This window comes from Rhinichthys klamathensis, unplaced genomic scaffold (assembly GCF_029890125.1).
Source record: "Rhinichthys klamathensis goyatoka isolate OS25496 unplaced genomic scaffold, OSU_Roscu_1.1 h1tg000069l_1, whole genome shotgun sequence".
Classification (NCBI taxonomy): domain Eukaryota; kingdom Metazoa; phylum Chordata; class Actinopteri; order Cypriniformes; family Leuciscidae; genus Rhinichthys; species Rhinichthys klamathensis.
In genome coordinates this window covers 570,860-587,959 of record NW_026606612.1, presented here as the reverse complement: position 1 = coordinate 587,959, position 17,100 = coordinate 570,860, and the positions used below count along the sequence as shown (strand labels likewise).

Below are 17,100 nucleotides of genomic sequence, written 5' to 3'. Positions count from 1 at the left end.
CAATTACCTCAGTGCTAGAGGTTATCGAGGCAGAGCGGGCAGAACACGCTCAAGTATGATAATATGAGGGCAGGTTTACAAGATTCATCTGAAGTTACACACGGTGATGACACTTATAAAATGTTAAGTCAAAACCTAGTTGCAGCGTTTGACACACGATGGCAGGCAGGCACCAGTCATTCACAAACAAGAATTCGGATGGACTAAGAAAATGCTGTGTGTGAACTGAATACAGTGAACTGATGTGTTGTTACGATTCAGTACTTCGCCACCCAGTGGGCTTTGTGAATACTGACCCAAATGTAGTCTTTTGTTATACAGTTCCCCCTACAGACAAAAGACGAGATGACAGTCTTCTTTCCGTTTCTGTTTGGAAACAAATAACTGCTGAACTGTCTTTCTTTTACTGTCTGTGAACTGTGTAAAAAAAAAAATAAGACAACTGGTAAACGTACTGCTTTTGGATGCAAAAAAAAAGTCAAGGCAATCATGGCAAACATGTTTATTAAATTAAACCACAAGTATCGTAATAAATAAAACATAAATAAAACATAAATAATTTTTCATAATTATTGTTCAAATGTGTTTTATTATTCCACACCATGTGATATGAAAAGGATGAATGAATGGTGAACTGATTTAAGATCAGTATGAATCTCTAAGATAAGATTCCAACATAATGTATAAATCTGTGCAGAGATCGTGGGAGTGTTACTGTGAGATTGAATGTAAAAGCAATTACACACAATTGAAAATATTGGCACACATGGGATATTAAAAAGAAAATGACATCACATAAGAGACAGAAATCACTATTACCATTGGCGAAATGGTGAGAAAGCCTTGTTAAACGCAACTTTTCTACTCATTCACACCAACAGACACGCATACAAAATGTGCTGAAGAAAAACTTCTTGATTTGTAAAAGGAACTGATCATTTTTAATCAGTGTTCTTTCAGTTTCTTCCTGAAGTTTAATTGGCCACTGGAAAGCAATGTAAACGCACTAGCCACTGGAAATCCGGGCATGGGTTTAAATTGTTGCACTGGTTTGGAGTCATCTGTAGGAATATACTTCAATGGTCACTTCAGAGTCCTCTGAGACTTGCTTTGGCAGAGATACACAGCAAAGATAAAAAGTACTTAGAGAAACACTGCTGTACAACTTAAAGGGCCAAAGAGATGACACTTATTAAAACACTTTGCATGTTAAGATTTAGTAGGCTAATTTATGTTCAATTGACACAGGTACTAAAAGTGTGCTAAATGTTTTAATAGATAAGGCCCGTTGAGTAAGCTGCAGATTGCAGTGGCAGTGCAATCCCCCTTCTAACTATATTAAACTGCTCAAATGTGTCTAACAGAGGTTGCAGTAGAGGACGGAGGACAAGACACGATTATCACGAGCAATCTCGCTCACTAATATCAGCACAGTGAGCAACTGGGGAACACTTTTTCAAAATTTTCAAGTTCCACAAAGGGTTAAAAGGAGCATAAAGACAAAACCTCCACAGCGATGAGATCTTCTGAGCATGCACAGCTGAATTATTACAAGATGAATCTATGTCTCCTCTCACATCCTTACTATACTGCTAGTTTTTTTTCCTTGTTCTTCTTCACAGGTTGCTTTCTTGTGTGTCATGGCCAGAGGAGTTGATGGGATGCAGACCTCCGTTATCGTTGAGCCTCTTGGCACGGTACGTCTCGTATTGGATGTTATGAGTGACCTCCTTCAGGTCCTGGAGGTGAGACCTGAGTATATGAAAACATAATTAGTGTCGAGTGTTTTTGGAAATATTTCATAAAGATATGAAAACATATGTTTTTTTTTTTTTTTTGTTAATATTAAGAGTGCAATAAACATTGATATATATATATATGCATGTATGTCAATAAATGACTGACTGAATAAATGAATTATATACAGTTTATACACTAGGCTACTGTTCAAAATTAGGGGAACACTATGATTTTTAATAGTTTTTGAAAGTCATCTCTTATGCTCACCAAGGCTGCATTTATTTGATCAAAATTAATTTAAAAAATATATTGAAAATGTATTCCTGTGAAGGATTCAAAGCTGAATTTTCAGCATCAGTACTCCAGTCTTTAGTGTCACATGATCCTTCAGAAATCATTCTAATATGATGCTCAAGAAACCTTTCTTATTTTTATCAATGTTGAATACAGTTAATGTTTTTGTGGAAACTGTGATAGATTTTTTAAGGATTTTTTAATGAGTAGAAAGTTCAGAATAACAGCATTTATTAGAAATAAAAATCTCCTGTAACATTTTTAATGTATTTACTGTCACTTTTGATCAATTTAATGTGTCCTTCCTTGCTGAATATTAATATCTTAAAAAAAAAAAACACGTACTGACCCCAAACTTTTGAACAGTAGTAAATACAATAAACTATTAAGATCATCACTATAACAAATAAAGTTGCATACATCACCTAATCATGAAATCACGAAGTAAGGAGAATTCGCAGTGGTTTGGGTTTTCAACTACAGGGACGGGAAAAAAAAACTTGTTTTGTCAGAAACATGCACAAACACAGCAATATAGTGAACACACAAGTACAAATACAAGATTTACTATAAAATAGGTAATTCTTTTTATGCAGTACCTCAAAAAGTTTTATTGAAATGTGTTTATTAGGAAATGTATGTTGTCCTGCCCTAAATAAGATGCCCTAAGTAAATACTAACAGTGGAAAGCAGTACTAAGAACAGACAGAACACATGTATGTTTTTGTAACTTTTTGAGATTTAATTCATTATAAGATGTCAAAAGGTGACAAATAGCACATAGGGACATGGTAAAATGTGTCATCTGTAGAAAAAAGTGATTAAAATGCCTTGTGTTCACATATTTGTATTATTTTGTGCAAGTATATAAACCCTAAAACATAATCCTCTTGAAAGCATTTTCGGTCCATGTTTTGAGTGAAACATAATCTGATTTTCTGCTGGGACTATAATATATAGAAAATTACCCAAATATTGTGGGTGATGGTGATGTGCAAACTCCGTTCACACGTAGTTGGGTTCAGTAGGGTCACATTGGAAATCTGTTATTCAAAGTCTAATTTAAACCCGAAAACAAACGAACTTGTAGGATTTTGGCAAATTTGAAACAAATTGTATGGAAAATTCCTTCAGAAATATTTAAAGTCCCCCTGTGGTGGGAGCGTTTAATGTTGTTTATATGTCTGTGTGGTGTTTTTAATCTGCTTTAAGACAAACCATGTGCAAAATTCACAAGTCAACACCATTGCTGAGTATTTTCTCCTTAAAGCTGCAGTGAACCAAAGACAAACTCAAAACCGTGGTTTGAAATTGCTGGTGTTTCTGACGTCACAAACTACCTTGTAACCGTATCTCTGCAGCTGGTGTGAGTGAGTGGAGGCGGGGCTAATTTGCATATTCATAGAACCACGTATACTAAATGAGGCAAGAGTGTGTAGAGTTACATCCAACCTATTTTAAGGCATGAAGTATTTTCTTTTTCAAGGAAAACACGTTTAAATATGTAATTTTGATGATCAAAGATGAGTTTTAAGGGATAAAATTATTGAGGGGGACTTTAAGGTTCTGCACTATTTCTATTTTACTAATCAAATAAGCAAGTTTTTAATTGATCAAGTAATGTTTGATCATCATGTTTCAACTGTAAAACGTGTAAATCGGTCAATTAAGCCATTACAAACTTTTAAAATAGGGTTATGTGTATTTATATGAGGGGGGCGGGGTGTATGGCACAGTGATTAACTAGGAAACTTAAAAATGGCACTACAAAAAGGTAGCCGATCCCTGATCTAATCGAACAGAAATTAATATTATTGGCATAGTGACACTAACAGACCAACTAACAGATCTTAGAAATATGCGTTAAAAAGAAAAATAACACAGCAAACACTTCTGCCCACTCACCCTCCACCACTCCCCAGGCTGTCTTCCTCCCTAAAACTCGTTTCCCATTGACCTGGTACTCTTTATCACTTCCTACCACGGCAAAGGGCATTGTCTCCTGTAATGCACAGATTTAATGGGACAAACATAATGTGAAAACAAATTGACCAACAGATGAGAGCGTCCAAAGATGAAAGAAGATGTAAAGAAAAAGAACAGCATGTGAGATCTTACCCTGATCTTATCATTATCACTCTTATCCTCCGTGTCTTCATCAAACTCTTTCTGCGGATAACACTCGATCCCACACATTTCCAGCTCCTTCCTCACCTGCAAGGGATTATGGTGAACTCTAGTTAATCGGTGTAACCGACTTGATAATGAATCACCCTGTGAATCCGTCTTTCATTCTCACCTTTTGTTTAAATTCAATTTTCTCTTCAAGAGTGAGTGTGTCCGATTTGGCAATGACAGGAATGATGTTGACCACACGACTCAGATGTTTCATGAACTCAATATCCAACTGGCGAAGCCTGAGAAGGGGAAATAAGGGGGAAGATATATGATTAATAGACTGATATAATCTGATTTTAAAACCGGGACACTGGTCTGCCTAAGGTTCACGGTTTGACTACTGTTGCTCAGTCAAGCATTCAGAACCTTACTGGCTGAATGAGGAGCACTCATGCATGTGGTCTTAAATCAATTTAATTACCAAACCTGCAACGGCAAGCATTTTTTCAATTATTGACAAATAATAAAAAGAATTCTGAGAGATGTGAATACTCTGAAGAAGCACACAAATCCAGATGTCTTATTGCCGTCTTCTAGAGACCAGTTTAGTCAATTACAGTTTGAACTATGTCAGCAATACGTGAGCTGATTCAGTATGTGATTAGCTGCCCTTATGAAAAAGACGTGCACTTAATTGTATTGAAAGTGCACTTGTAATGTACTTAAAATCTTAAAAACATATTTGTAAAAAACTGAACTTGCAGATAACATGATATGAATTAAATAAAGGCCATTTTAGTGTACTTAAAGAGAGTACACTTCCATGGCTATATTTCTTAACACTTATGTACACTTTTTAAAAATTGCACTGTGAAATAATGTCAAAATAAAAGATTTAAATGACATTTCAAATGCTCTTCATGCTTTAAAGCAAACTTACTTTGATATGTTGACTGACATACTATAAAGCACAATGTACTTGATTATAATTTGAATTGTAGCATGTTATTCGATATTGCATTTAAAGTTAATATTTTAACCCCCGGTTTCAGACAAAACTTAAGCCTAGTCCCAGACTAAAATGCATGCTTGAACTGTTTCAACTGAAAGCAACTTGCACTGACATGTCTTAAAACATGACATATCTTAAAATATGTAATATTGTTTTGTCTCAAGGTGCAGTTTTTTCTAAGGTATGTTTATAAAAGCTACTTAAATGTGTAATTAAAATATATATATGACATACAAGTTTCAATAGAAATGACATTACATTATATTTTAGTTTATCATTAATGCTTGTCAGTACATTCGGCAATACACTTTAACCATATTTAAAAAGCAATAGAACTAATTATGAAATTAAAGATGTACTCTTAAGTTCAACTAATTGCATTTGATATGAATGTAAATTATAATGTACTTTCATTTAATTGCAAATAACATGCAATTAAGTGTCTAAAAACATTACATTGAGTTTGAACTTAAGTATTCTTTTAAAGTATATTCTTTATGTAATAAGGTATCTTTTTAAAAAGTATGCTTAAGTGTACACACTATGTGAGCTGTTTTACATGGTAGCTATGTGAGCTAAAGTAAAATATGTAAACTCACGAGTGTCCAGTTGGGGATATGAAGTACAAGCAGCAGTGCACTCGGGTATCAGGGATGCGTTTCTTGCGAGCAATGTTGACTTCTTCCTTTAAAAACTTCTCATATTGTTCATTGATGTATTTGGATATGGGCTCCCAGCTAAGAACAAAAAGGAACAAATCAACAGTGTGACATGTGGAGAGTAAAGTACATGAAACTTTGAAACAAAATGGAAGCACATGGAAAAAAACGGACTTTCTTTGTGAAAGGCAGTAAAAAAACAACAGTGTTAAAGTTTTAGGTATGCTTCGTTTAATCATGAATGAAATGTTTTTCATTGTCATGACAGTCAGCAACAGAAGATTCAACCCCCAACGCAGCAGCGTTTGGTCTGAGGCATTTGAATGGCAGAAAAATACTGTGTTGCTTTACTGAGACCCTTGGATGTGATTACTGGGGGCGAGGTGCCAAACCAGACTCACATTTGGCATCTCTACCAACAATCTACATCTTGTCTCGGGAAATTAAGTGCAAATCTGGAAGCCGAAACACTGACCCTCACACTTTGAACATGTTTTTGATGCCAGTTAGTAGCGGCTAATGCATGTCCTCAGTTTCTCCGATGCAGTGATGGCATTTTGGATCATTTGCAAAAACTAAATTGATTGAAAATAGCTATGAGTCCTCTGGATTTAAAAGAAATCACACAATACTCACCAATTATCATTGTTGATTTGGTCCCCAAAGCCTGGTGTATCAACGACTGTTAACTTCATCTTCACCCCTCCTTCCTCAATCACTGCAAAATCAACATTTATCAGAGCTACAAATGAAGCATGTTAGATTACAGTGATTGTTTCTGTTTAAATACCAGAGTATAATATGGGATCAGACAGGATACAGTGGTTCAATGTCACAAGATAACCTCAATTATTTTGTCCATACAATGAAAGTCAATGTTGTGCATTATATGGACAAAAAACAAAACAAAAACACAAATCTTCGAAACACAAATATTTGAGAGGTTTCTCTCTCTCCATTGAAAGTCCAGGTAACCAAAACTTAGGCTACATTTACACCGTCAGTTTTTGGGGTTGACAACCGCATTTACTTACAGGGGTGAGTCTCGAAATGTCCGGTTCACACAGCAACTTACAGTAGCGTCTTTGAACGTGCAACATTAGTCAAGGCCGTATTTTCTTACCAGTAACCAAAGCGACAGTGACCAAAGTAATATCAAAGATGGCGACGTCCATAAAACTGAAAGGTCATATCACTTGATACGACAAGAGTCCAATCGAGCCACGAGTTCATACATCAAATCTTCATTAACTGATAGCAGCTTTTACATCTGGGTGGAGAGCAGAGCATTTGGGTCGCACGTACAACACAAAACTGAGGTGAGCGGCTCCGGTGGAGAACAGTGACTGGATCTAGGACCTTCAGAGGACACACAGCTCATATCTCTGTCGCTGTAAGTTACCAAAAGCAAAACCATACACCAAAAAAACGCAATACACGACAGACATGCATTTGTGCACTATCTATGTGTTTATCATTGTTTAGATGTAAATAAAAGCCTCAATTAAATCTGTTGCATCTCTTCACAAGACTTGGATTAAACCACTTGATTTATATGGATTTGTTTTTACAATACGTTTATGAGCTTTTTAGAAGCTTTAGTTACCTTTAATTTCAATGGAGAGACAGTTTAAATCTTACTTTGTGTTTCAAAGATTACCCAAAGTTTTATGGGTTTTGAATGACCTAAGGGTGAGTACATTTTGACAGAATTTTTGGGTGAACTATCCCTTTAAAAATATCACCTTTTGTGTTCCACAGAAGAAAGTCATACAGGTGTGGAACAACATGAAGGTGAGTAAATAATGACAGGTGTCATTTTCGGGTGAACTATACTTTTAATTCAGACATGTTTATCCAGACACAGTGTAATGGTGATTTAAAATATTTGCACCTGATTTCTAATGACTTCCATATAACACAACCTACGGAACAATATCAAACAGGGGTCTACACAAGGTTAAAACATGAAATTTATTAAATATCTAACCTGTTAGTGCCTTTTTCTAAACACCATTTGGGTGCATATGGTATCATTTAGTTTGCCAGCTGTTCGCCTACCTAAGGGGATTCACCATCAGCTGGCCTCCCTGGGCACAACACATGCCAGTCTACACACATCTTACTCACAAGCACCATACACACTATAGGTCACCACTGTGCTCCAGTTCCTGGTGTATTGATTACATGAGCAGACACTAACTGAGTCTTTCTTAATTAGCCCATGATGTCTATTTCTGTCGGGTAAAAGGTCTGTCCTATAGCAAACAGTGGCTAAAAGCCAAAGGCCCCTCAAGGCAAGTCATTTAACTCGGCGGCCATCTTTAAAACGCCTATCGTGCAGCTATTTCAGTCATGCAAACACAGCTCCTATCTCTTTGAATGGGGAAACATCAAATTCTCCAAAGCTGTTCACCAAGCATATGATTAAATTTCCTCTTTGAAATCCCCAATGAAATCTGACAACAACCGACTCATACATTTTGTTTCTAAATGCTCAAAAAAAACTGCATTTTTCAGGCTGGACCAGTCATTGCACATGTGCAGTCATAAGCGCGCATCTCAGAACACAGAGCAAACTGAGCTTCTAAAGGCGGCTGCAGTGGCGCAATGATTTTACCAATTCGTGATTGGCTCTTTTATTTAGAAGGCGGGATTTATTCCTCCATATCACATGACGCACTTCCCATTCATAGTAAGATGAGTGCACTGTCTTTGTATATCTAAAGTCCTTGCTAAAAGTTGACTGACTGAGACACTGTTGCGTGTTTAGAAGTCATGATCAATATTCTCTTACCATGCGAGACAGATTTAATCTCAACAGTCTTTGGAATCTTGTCATCACGACTCCAGCTTGCACTCCTCCTGCTCACCTGTGACTTAAAGAGAGTATTCACTAAAGTGGACTTCCCAAGACCACTCTGACCTGGAGAGAGAAAGCGAGGAGGAATGGTAAGAAACAACAGTCAATCGGGAAAAACTATAAAAACGGAAACTTAATCACTCTCCCACCCACCAACCACCATAATGTTGAAGTCAAAGCCTGTCTTCATGGTCTTCTTCCGCATCTGCTCGATGATGGTGTCTATACCGATGTATCCAAGCAATGCAGATCCTCGACCTGACCCTTGACCTTCACCCCCTGTTCCTTGGGGTGAAGGCAAAAAGGGAGCGCCAGAAGGTGGTGCCACATGAGAGGGCTTAGCTGGGACGACAGGTTTAGGTCTCACTTCAGGGGGCACAATTTCTGACATGTCTGTGTGAAAGAATGAACATTCAACATTCAATACATTTAATCAGGCTAGGTGTTATTACACTATAAATCCTACACTGTGCCACCCTTAACCCTAGAAAACTGTGCATAGTTTTGTCATGTGATCATATTTCAGGTGCTGCACATAAGAAAATTGATAAGCATTTTTAATGCTAAAAACACTCTCTTTTTTTTTTTTGCATGTGAAAGTACATTTTTATACATAGCAAGTATAATTAATTTAGTGTCAAATCATGTATCCACAAAAAAAACATCAGACATGTTGGTGAATTGCCAATTTATACAACAATGCAAATTATTTGGCTAAATATTAATCAAATTATTAAGATGTAAAGGAGAGATTAAGCTTTGCGTCCAAATGTACTATTACAAATCCTACCACAAAATATATAACTACCTTCAAATAATCCTGAATAGTAAACTTTTAAAAGCAATTAAGCAAAATATGACCTAAAACAGTTTTGTTTATATTAGTATTATAATTGTAATTATTTATTTGAAATTAATTCAAATAAATGTTTTTGAAATGTAAGCGGTGTATAAAATATTCTGAATACTACATTTTTAAATGTAAAAAATGCAGCAAAATACAACTTAAAACAATTTTGTTTATATGAATATTAGTTATATTAGTTATGATGATATTGTTTTAAATGTAAGTGGTATAACTACATTCAAATATTCTAAAAAATAAGACGTATTATAGTGTTGTTCACATTAATATCATATAATAATATTCAGAAGCTGTATATCTATGGCCCAATGTTATGCTATTTTCAAATTACACTGTACAGCAGAAATCTTGTAATATAGGTTTTATCTAAGTCCTATTTCTTATTCCCTGGCCTAACGGACAAGTAAGTAAAAAGTGGCACAGCGTACCCCACTCTTCCCTACACTGTTTTGCATGGACAATATGTAGTTACTCAGAAACAACAGGATTAATTGGTGATAACAACAAAGATTAGACAGTAAACAGTAAATAATTGGACTCAGAAAGACAAACACCTGTGTGTGCTATTTTTTTAGTGCTCCTATTTCCCAGCCTAGTCCACTTTAAATGCTCCACTGAGTTGTCGGCCTATATTAACACCATATGCCACAATAATAAGCAACAAATAATGAAATATTACAGAAGCACTCAACAAATCTCTTTATCGGATTAATCACCCACGGCTCGACCTTTCCCACGCACTAAGACGCTTTTTAAACACAACAAGAGACATTTCCTTCAAGCGACTCTGCATGATGTGCGTCTTTCATGGAGAATGATATTAATATTACTCGCATTTTAAACGTTACTAGCTGTTTATAAATTACGGGGAAGCCAAACATCAGCATGTTCATGGGTTCATGCACACATAATCTCCCGAATTGTTCGTGTATTTACCTCAAAAGGATTCGAGTGATAACGAGTAATTAAAGGGAAACACTCTTCCCACTTACCAATCCCTGTTTTTGTAGCGATCGCTGGATGTGTTTTATTCTCGTCCTTTTTTCTGCCTTTCTCCGCTGTTTTACAGTCTATAAAAGTAGGCTATAAGTAGACTAAGGCAGCAGTTGAACAGGCGTTAGGGAATGATCATGTGTTCAGGTTCACCTCTCTTCCTCTTTCTTTCACTCTGTCTCTCGCCTTTCTATTCGCAGCTCGATGCACCTCATTCCTTCCTCCACCCTTTTTTTTCGTTACCAAGGAAACTAACGGGAGACTGGGGGATGCAGCGCGCATGCTCAGTGCGCGGGTCGACCTGAAATTAGGGATTCGGGTCGTTGTTGGGTGATATGATATTTGTGCGGCACTCTGATATTTAACTCTTAGCCGTTTGTCTGTGTTTGTTTAAGCTTGTTTTGTACAGATATTTATATAGGCCACTTTACAAAGCAAGAAAATTAGGCTATTACTGTGATTATAATGATTAGTAGCCTAATTACAAGATCGGTGACTAGTGTAAAACAACGCGACAGAATATAGATTACAACGGGACTCTTTAAGGAAAACGTGTTTTTTTCCCTGTTCCAAAAAAATATGATTATGGAGTTTATGGAGCAAAATAATTCATAAACAAACAATAGCCTAATATCAACTAACAACTATCCCGTTCTGCTGACGTCATCAAGTCCTCTTATTTTCCAACTCTCTTCTCCATTCTATATTAAATACTCATTAAATATTCTGAAATAGCCTGCATAATTTCATGCAAATAAAATCTTTCATTTTAACCTAAACTCACAATACCACATAACGGTTCAAAACAAAACTTTAATTTTGATTTGCACTTAATGTCATCAAAACTATAGGCCTACTCACATTTTACGCCTTTGTATTCCGGTGCCTGCCTGTCTCATGAGCTCTGTTCACATGTGGAGTGTTTGTGGCGTATACAGTGGCCACTGAAGTGCCGTTGAGCGTCAATGTGGCTTTTACCTCAAAACAGGGTTATCTCAATGTGTTTAGACAGGCCTGTGCTTGATGATAAGGCGGGCTCCCTATTTCGCACACTACCATTTACAGTTTGTCCTTTCCCATCTATATTGTGGATTATATTCAACAAACACTCTGTATAGCCTACTCATGAATATTTGGGTTTAAAGGGTTCATATATATATACTGAGTCTTGAGCATTTACCCTTTGCACAGTGACATCACAGTCTAATCACATGATCCCAAAGAGCAGTTAAACACAGGGCCTAAACTAATGTTTTTCCACACCTTTCAATGGCTTTCAAAAAAAAAGAAAATTTACCGGCCATAAATATGTTTTAACAAGCATGAAACATAGATTAATCCTTATTAAAGTTACAAAAGTTATTTAGTCAAGAGCAATGAGTGATTGTTCTGTGTCGTTTGTTGTTTTATTAACATTAAAACACAGACAGCAGCAGGAATACTACACGTGCGCTTTTTTTAATGAACTGTTTACATTCAGTTAAGACATAATGGTTACAAGGATACTTGCCAAGACAGGCATTGTGAGATAATATTGTTTGAATATGTCTGTTCATGCAAAAGAAGACGTGAAAGAGAGCTCAATTCAGTATTCGCTGGGCGTTCGCTTCTGACGTGAGATGCGGATTTCTGTGCGCGCGCTTCGGATGTTCGCACAGAAAACTTACCACATAGCATGCGAGTAATGATTTGAGTTCCCTTTCGCATCTTCTTAAGCTTGAATTTTTAAAATCACAAGGCTTAAACTTTCGTGACGATTCAACACTGCCCCGTCAACTGTCCCGAGCATCGTTAACGTTTGTTCATGTTCTCACAATTTGTTTCATAAAACTGCTACCAGCCAACTGGTGATTGACACCGTTCCATATACTCGGCAACTCAGATTTTACTCGCATTTGGCGCTTGGCGAGTGTACATTTTCCGCCCTATCACACATACGCTGGTTAGGTCAGTGCTATTCAGTGTTCTGTGTGAGTTTTAACACTTGCTATGCAATTTCTAAGGTGTTCTACTAAGTGATTTTTTGATGCAGTTGCTACAGTGTTCTGGATGGTTGGTTGTTTTCCTTAGCCACATAATTTTAGGGTATCAATATGAAGTATTATATTGTGCACCTAAGTAAAATATTTAGGCGTATGGAGTTTCAAATCCCTAACCGTAGGTATGAGAAGTACTAACTGTGATTCTCGCCCAAACATGTGCCACTAATGACTAGTTTAAGTCTTCCTATTTGACACATGATACATGCTTAGATTGTTTATATTCAAAATTTATGTGAGGCTTCTATGTATATATTTGTGTCCTTACATTCAATCCTTCTAATGTAATTCCAGCAATTTGTCTTTGCACTTACCTGTAGACACGCATTCTTCAGGACAGGACTGTACATCAGCTCCACTCCTCATGTCTGCGACTACAGATGGCTGTAATGGTGGGGGGTCTTCTTGCTCTCTTAACCACGGGTGGTTTATTTCTCTAAATCTGTCACAATCTGTAGTATGAAGTGTGTGTTTGGGCTCTTGTCGTTGATCTAGAGTGAATGGACACTGCGGCATGCAACCAGCTGCATCACGTTTCTTGTCATCAAATTTAGTTGGACAACTAGTATCACACTTTTTGTATAAGCGTATACCCCTGTATTTTCTTCCGAATCTGTAATCTTCATGCAAGGTCGCTTCGCTTGAAGAGGATTTAGAAGATTCTGAATCTGAAAGGTTGCGTCTATTTTGGGATGCATTTCTGACATCCCTCCCTGTGTTCGCTGTTTGGTTTGAGGAAGGTCTTCTCCATGCCTGAGGAGTTTTGAAGTATGTCGGTCTACTGTCAGGTGTTCTTTTGATCATAGGTCTACAGATTCTGCTCAGCTGACCGCATTCGGTGAATGATCTGGGACTCTTCAAAGGGAACTGGAAGCCGCTCATTCGGCCGCACTGATCTGATGTATTATTGTTATGGGATTTGATGACGGAAGTGTCTGTCTCGGAAGCTGCGGACTGAGGCCTGATCTTCGGTTTAGACTCTTGGTTGTCATTGGCATTGGTTTGATTGTGTTGGGAGGAGTTAATCAGCATATTACTTTCATTAGAACCATCATTGGTGGTGTTGCAGTCCTCTGAAGCTCGGTTTTGCCTTGTCGATGAGCTTGATGAAACCAGTTCACTGTATTCCTTTGGAGAACTTCCATTTTTCAGTTCTTGAAAAATATCCTTTTGGCTTGTGGTAGCTTTAGGTGATGAGGCTGGTTTTATAGGTGTTGATTTTTTGTAGAGTTGTGGATGGTTTTGAGGTTTCTGACACATCATGGTAGGTCTTTTTATCTGCGCGGCTGCCCCTAAAACTATCTTTGAATGAACGGGCTGTTGTAACTTTTCTGAAACAGCAGGATGTCCATCGCTCTGAATTTTTGGGTTGTTCTCTTCACTGCTTCCCTTGATCTCCTCCAGATTAGACACGTGGGCAGTAGAGTTTATAATCCTCCCTGTTTTAATCAATCCAAGCCGGATTCGAACTAAAGTAGGGTCCTGGGATTGCCTCTTCTTTTGATAGCCTGCTAAATTTTGTGGTCTGCTTTCCCTTTTTTCAACATGTCTGAGGTTTTTAGGGCTTATGCTCACAAACGTTGGAGGCTTGGTAACTTCCCTGAAGCAGACGTTCGAAGTTTGTTTTAGCTTATCTTGCCGTTGAGGTCTGAGTGAATCTTGTTGTAGGCCAGTTTGCTTTTTTTGACCCCTCGTGTTGGTTATGGGGATTGATCTGACGCTTCTCTCAGTGGATGAAATGGGTGAAAATCGAGATATTTTGCTGTCTGGCCATGTTTTACCACGTATATCAGCAGAATGTAATGGTTTGTCTTTGTCTGTTGGTAGCTCTTTAATTGTAGTCGCTATTTGAGAAATGGTCTTGACTGACTTCAATTGTGATGAATTCAGGGATGTATCCACTATATTGATGATGCTTTAGAACAAAGAACAATAGAAGGATGGATGAGTATTATTAGGTTTGATCAACAAAATGAAGTAACCTTTATACCAAACTTTTCAACAGGGTAAAATATTGTAAAATTAAAGACATTAGCAAATATCTAATGTTTGGAAATTAAGGTCCTTGCACACTGAGTCCGAAATTTTTGTATGCGTTTTTTCGTTTTCGTCATTTGGTGGCTCTGAATTGTCAAAACACCTCTCAAAAGGCTTGCTACGGATGCGAAAAAAGCAGAAATTCAAACTCGATCCAAATTTTCTTATGACGGACGAAAGTTTCGGAAACAGTGTGCAAACTTGATTGACAACATGAGGTCGTATTTATTTTGTAACGTGCGAAAATTTGGGACGAGAATTTCGGACTCGGTGTGCAAGGACCTTGAGTCCTTGACACATGATAATGTAGTAGCCTATGTTGAGACAGGGGTTCTCACACTGGGGTCCAGGGACCCCCAACGGTGTTGCAAGAGGGTTCTAGGGGATCCGTACAAAAATGTGAGATCATTTTTTATTAGTATAATGTATTTTATTGGTAATGTATTTTTGTAAAAGTTAACTCTAAAACTGATTTGTAATGATATTTAGTGTTTAGTGATATTGTAATGCTATGCAAATAAATATTAATTTAACTGAAAATATTTCTCATTAGCTTTTTATATATATCAAACATAGTGGGGAGAAAAATAAACACTCAAATTAATACTAAGTAAATATTTTCCAGATAATATTTTAATACTTTGCTGTGGTACAGTAACAATAAAATGCTAAAATGGGAGAAAATACACTTAATACAAATTAAAAAAAATGTAGATCCTAATTTACATTTGATTTGTTTCGATACAATAACAATATATAATAGACAAATATTTAATTTGGCAAAGAGAAAGGCTTTAATATCACATTGTTTTTCACAGTGAGTCTTAAAGTCCCCCTGTACTCAATAATTTTATCCCTTAAAAAAAATTCTTATGCCTTAAAATAGCTTGAATGTAACTCTATACCCTTGCCTCATGAATATGCAAATTAGCTCCGCCCCAACTCACTCACAAGCTCAGAGATCCACTCCAGAGCCGTTGAAAAACATATGTAACGGCTCTGATCCCCTCGTTGACGTCTTGACGATAGTTTTTGATGTCAGAAACAACAACAATTTCAAACCGCGTTTTTGAGACTGTCTTTGGTTCACTGCAGTTTTAAGGAGAAAATACTCAGCAATGGTGTTGACATGAATTTAAACATGGTTTGTCTTAAAGCATTTTAAAAACACCACATAGACATTTAAACAACATTAAAAATTTGATTTTCACCACAGGGGGGCTTTAACATTCTTTAACAAGGCTTTAACAACCCTTTTTTCAACATGTCTGAGGTTTTTAGGGCTTATGCTCACAAACGTTGGAGGCTTGGTAACTTCCCTGAAGCAGACGTTCGAAGTTTGTTTTAGCTTATCTTGCCGTTGAGGTCTGAGTGAATCTTGTTGTAGGCCAGTTTGCTTTTTTTGACCCCTCGTGTTGGTTATGGGGATTGATCTGACGCTTCTCTCAGTGGATGAAATGGGTGAAAATCGAGATATTTTGCTGTCTGGCCATGTTTTACCACGTATATCAGCAGAATGTAATGGTTTGTCTTTGTCTGTTGGTAGCTCTTTAATTGTAGTCGCTATTTGAGAAATGGTCTTGACTGACTTCAATTGTGATGAATTCAGGGATGTATCCACTATATTGATGATGCTTTAGAACAAAGAACAATAGAAGGATGGATGAGTATTATTAGGTTTGATCAACAAAATGAAGTAACCTTTATACCAAACTTTTCAACAGGGTAAAATATTGTAAAATTAAAGACATTAGCAAATATCTAATGTTTGGAAATTAAGGTCCTTGCACACTGAGTCCGAAATTTTTGTATGCGTTTTTTCGTTTTCGTCATTTGGTGGCTCTGAATTGTCAAAACACCTCTCAAAAGGCTTGCTACGGATGCGAAAAAAGCAGAAATTCAAACTCGATCCAAATTTTCTTATGAAGGACGAAAGTTTCGGAAACAGTGTGCAAACTTGATTGACAACATGAGGTCGTATTTATTTTGTAACGTGCGAAAATTTGGGACGAGAATTTCGGACTCGGTGTGCAAGGACCTTGAGTCCTTGACACATGATAATGTAGTAGCCTATGTTGAGACAGGGGTTCTCACACTGGGGTCCAGGGACCCCCAACGGTGTTGCAAGAGGGTTCTAGGGGATCCGTACAAAAATGTGAGATCATTTTTTATTAGTATAATGTATTTTATTGGTAATGTATTTTTGTAAAAGTTAACTCTAAAACTGATTTGTAATGATATTTAGTGTTTAGTGATATTGTAATGCTATGCAAATAAATATTAATTTAACTGAAAATATTTCTCATTAGCTTTTTATATATATCAAACATAGTGGGGAGAAAAATAAACACTCAAATTAATACTAAGTAAATATTTTCCAGATAATATTTTAATACTTTGCTGTGGTACAGTAACAATAAAATGCTAAAATGGGAGAAAATACACTTAATACAAATTAAAAAAAATGTAGATCCTAATTT

General features: G+C 36.7%; 1 protein-coding gene across 5 annotated transcripts in view; it reads right to left on the bottom strand.

Moving 5' to 3' along the window:
- Positions 1-1,471: 1,471 nt before the first annotated feature.
- Positions 1,472-17,100, bottom strand: part of septin3 (septin 3) — a 132,545-nt gene continuing 116,916 nt past the window's right edge. Inside the window, exons 1-10 of one of the 5 annotated variants that reach the window (XM_056250466.1) lie at positions 12,898-13,004; positions 8,840-9,079; positions 8,621-8,749; positions 6,460-6,541; positions 5,764-5,901; positions 4,334-4,451; positions 4,153-4,248; positions 3,940-4,036; positions 2,460-2,511; positions 1,472-1,752 (exon numbers count right to left, since the gene is read on the bottom strand). In XM_056250466.1, the coding sequence (XP_056106441.1) occupies positions 1,617-1,752; positions 2,460-2,511; positions 3,940-4,036; positions 4,153-4,248; positions 4,334-4,451; positions 5,764-5,901; positions 6,460-6,541; positions 8,621-8,749; positions 8,840-9,079; positions 12,898-12,949 (1,140 nt within the window). In that variant the 5' untranslated portion in view covers positions 12,950-13,004 and the 3' untranslated portion in view covers positions 1,472-1,616. Of the gene's footprint in view, positions 1,753-2,459; positions 2,512-3,939; positions 4,037-4,152; positions 4,249-4,333; positions 4,452-5,763; positions 5,902-6,459; positions 6,542-8,620; positions 8,750-8,839; positions 9,080-10,543; positions 10,667-10,697; positions 10,749-11,405; positions 11,487-12,897; positions 13,005-17,100 lie in introns of those variants that run through there. The other 4 variants (XM_056250468.1, XM_056250471.1, XM_056250467.1 and 1 more) reach the window with 4 other exon arrangements.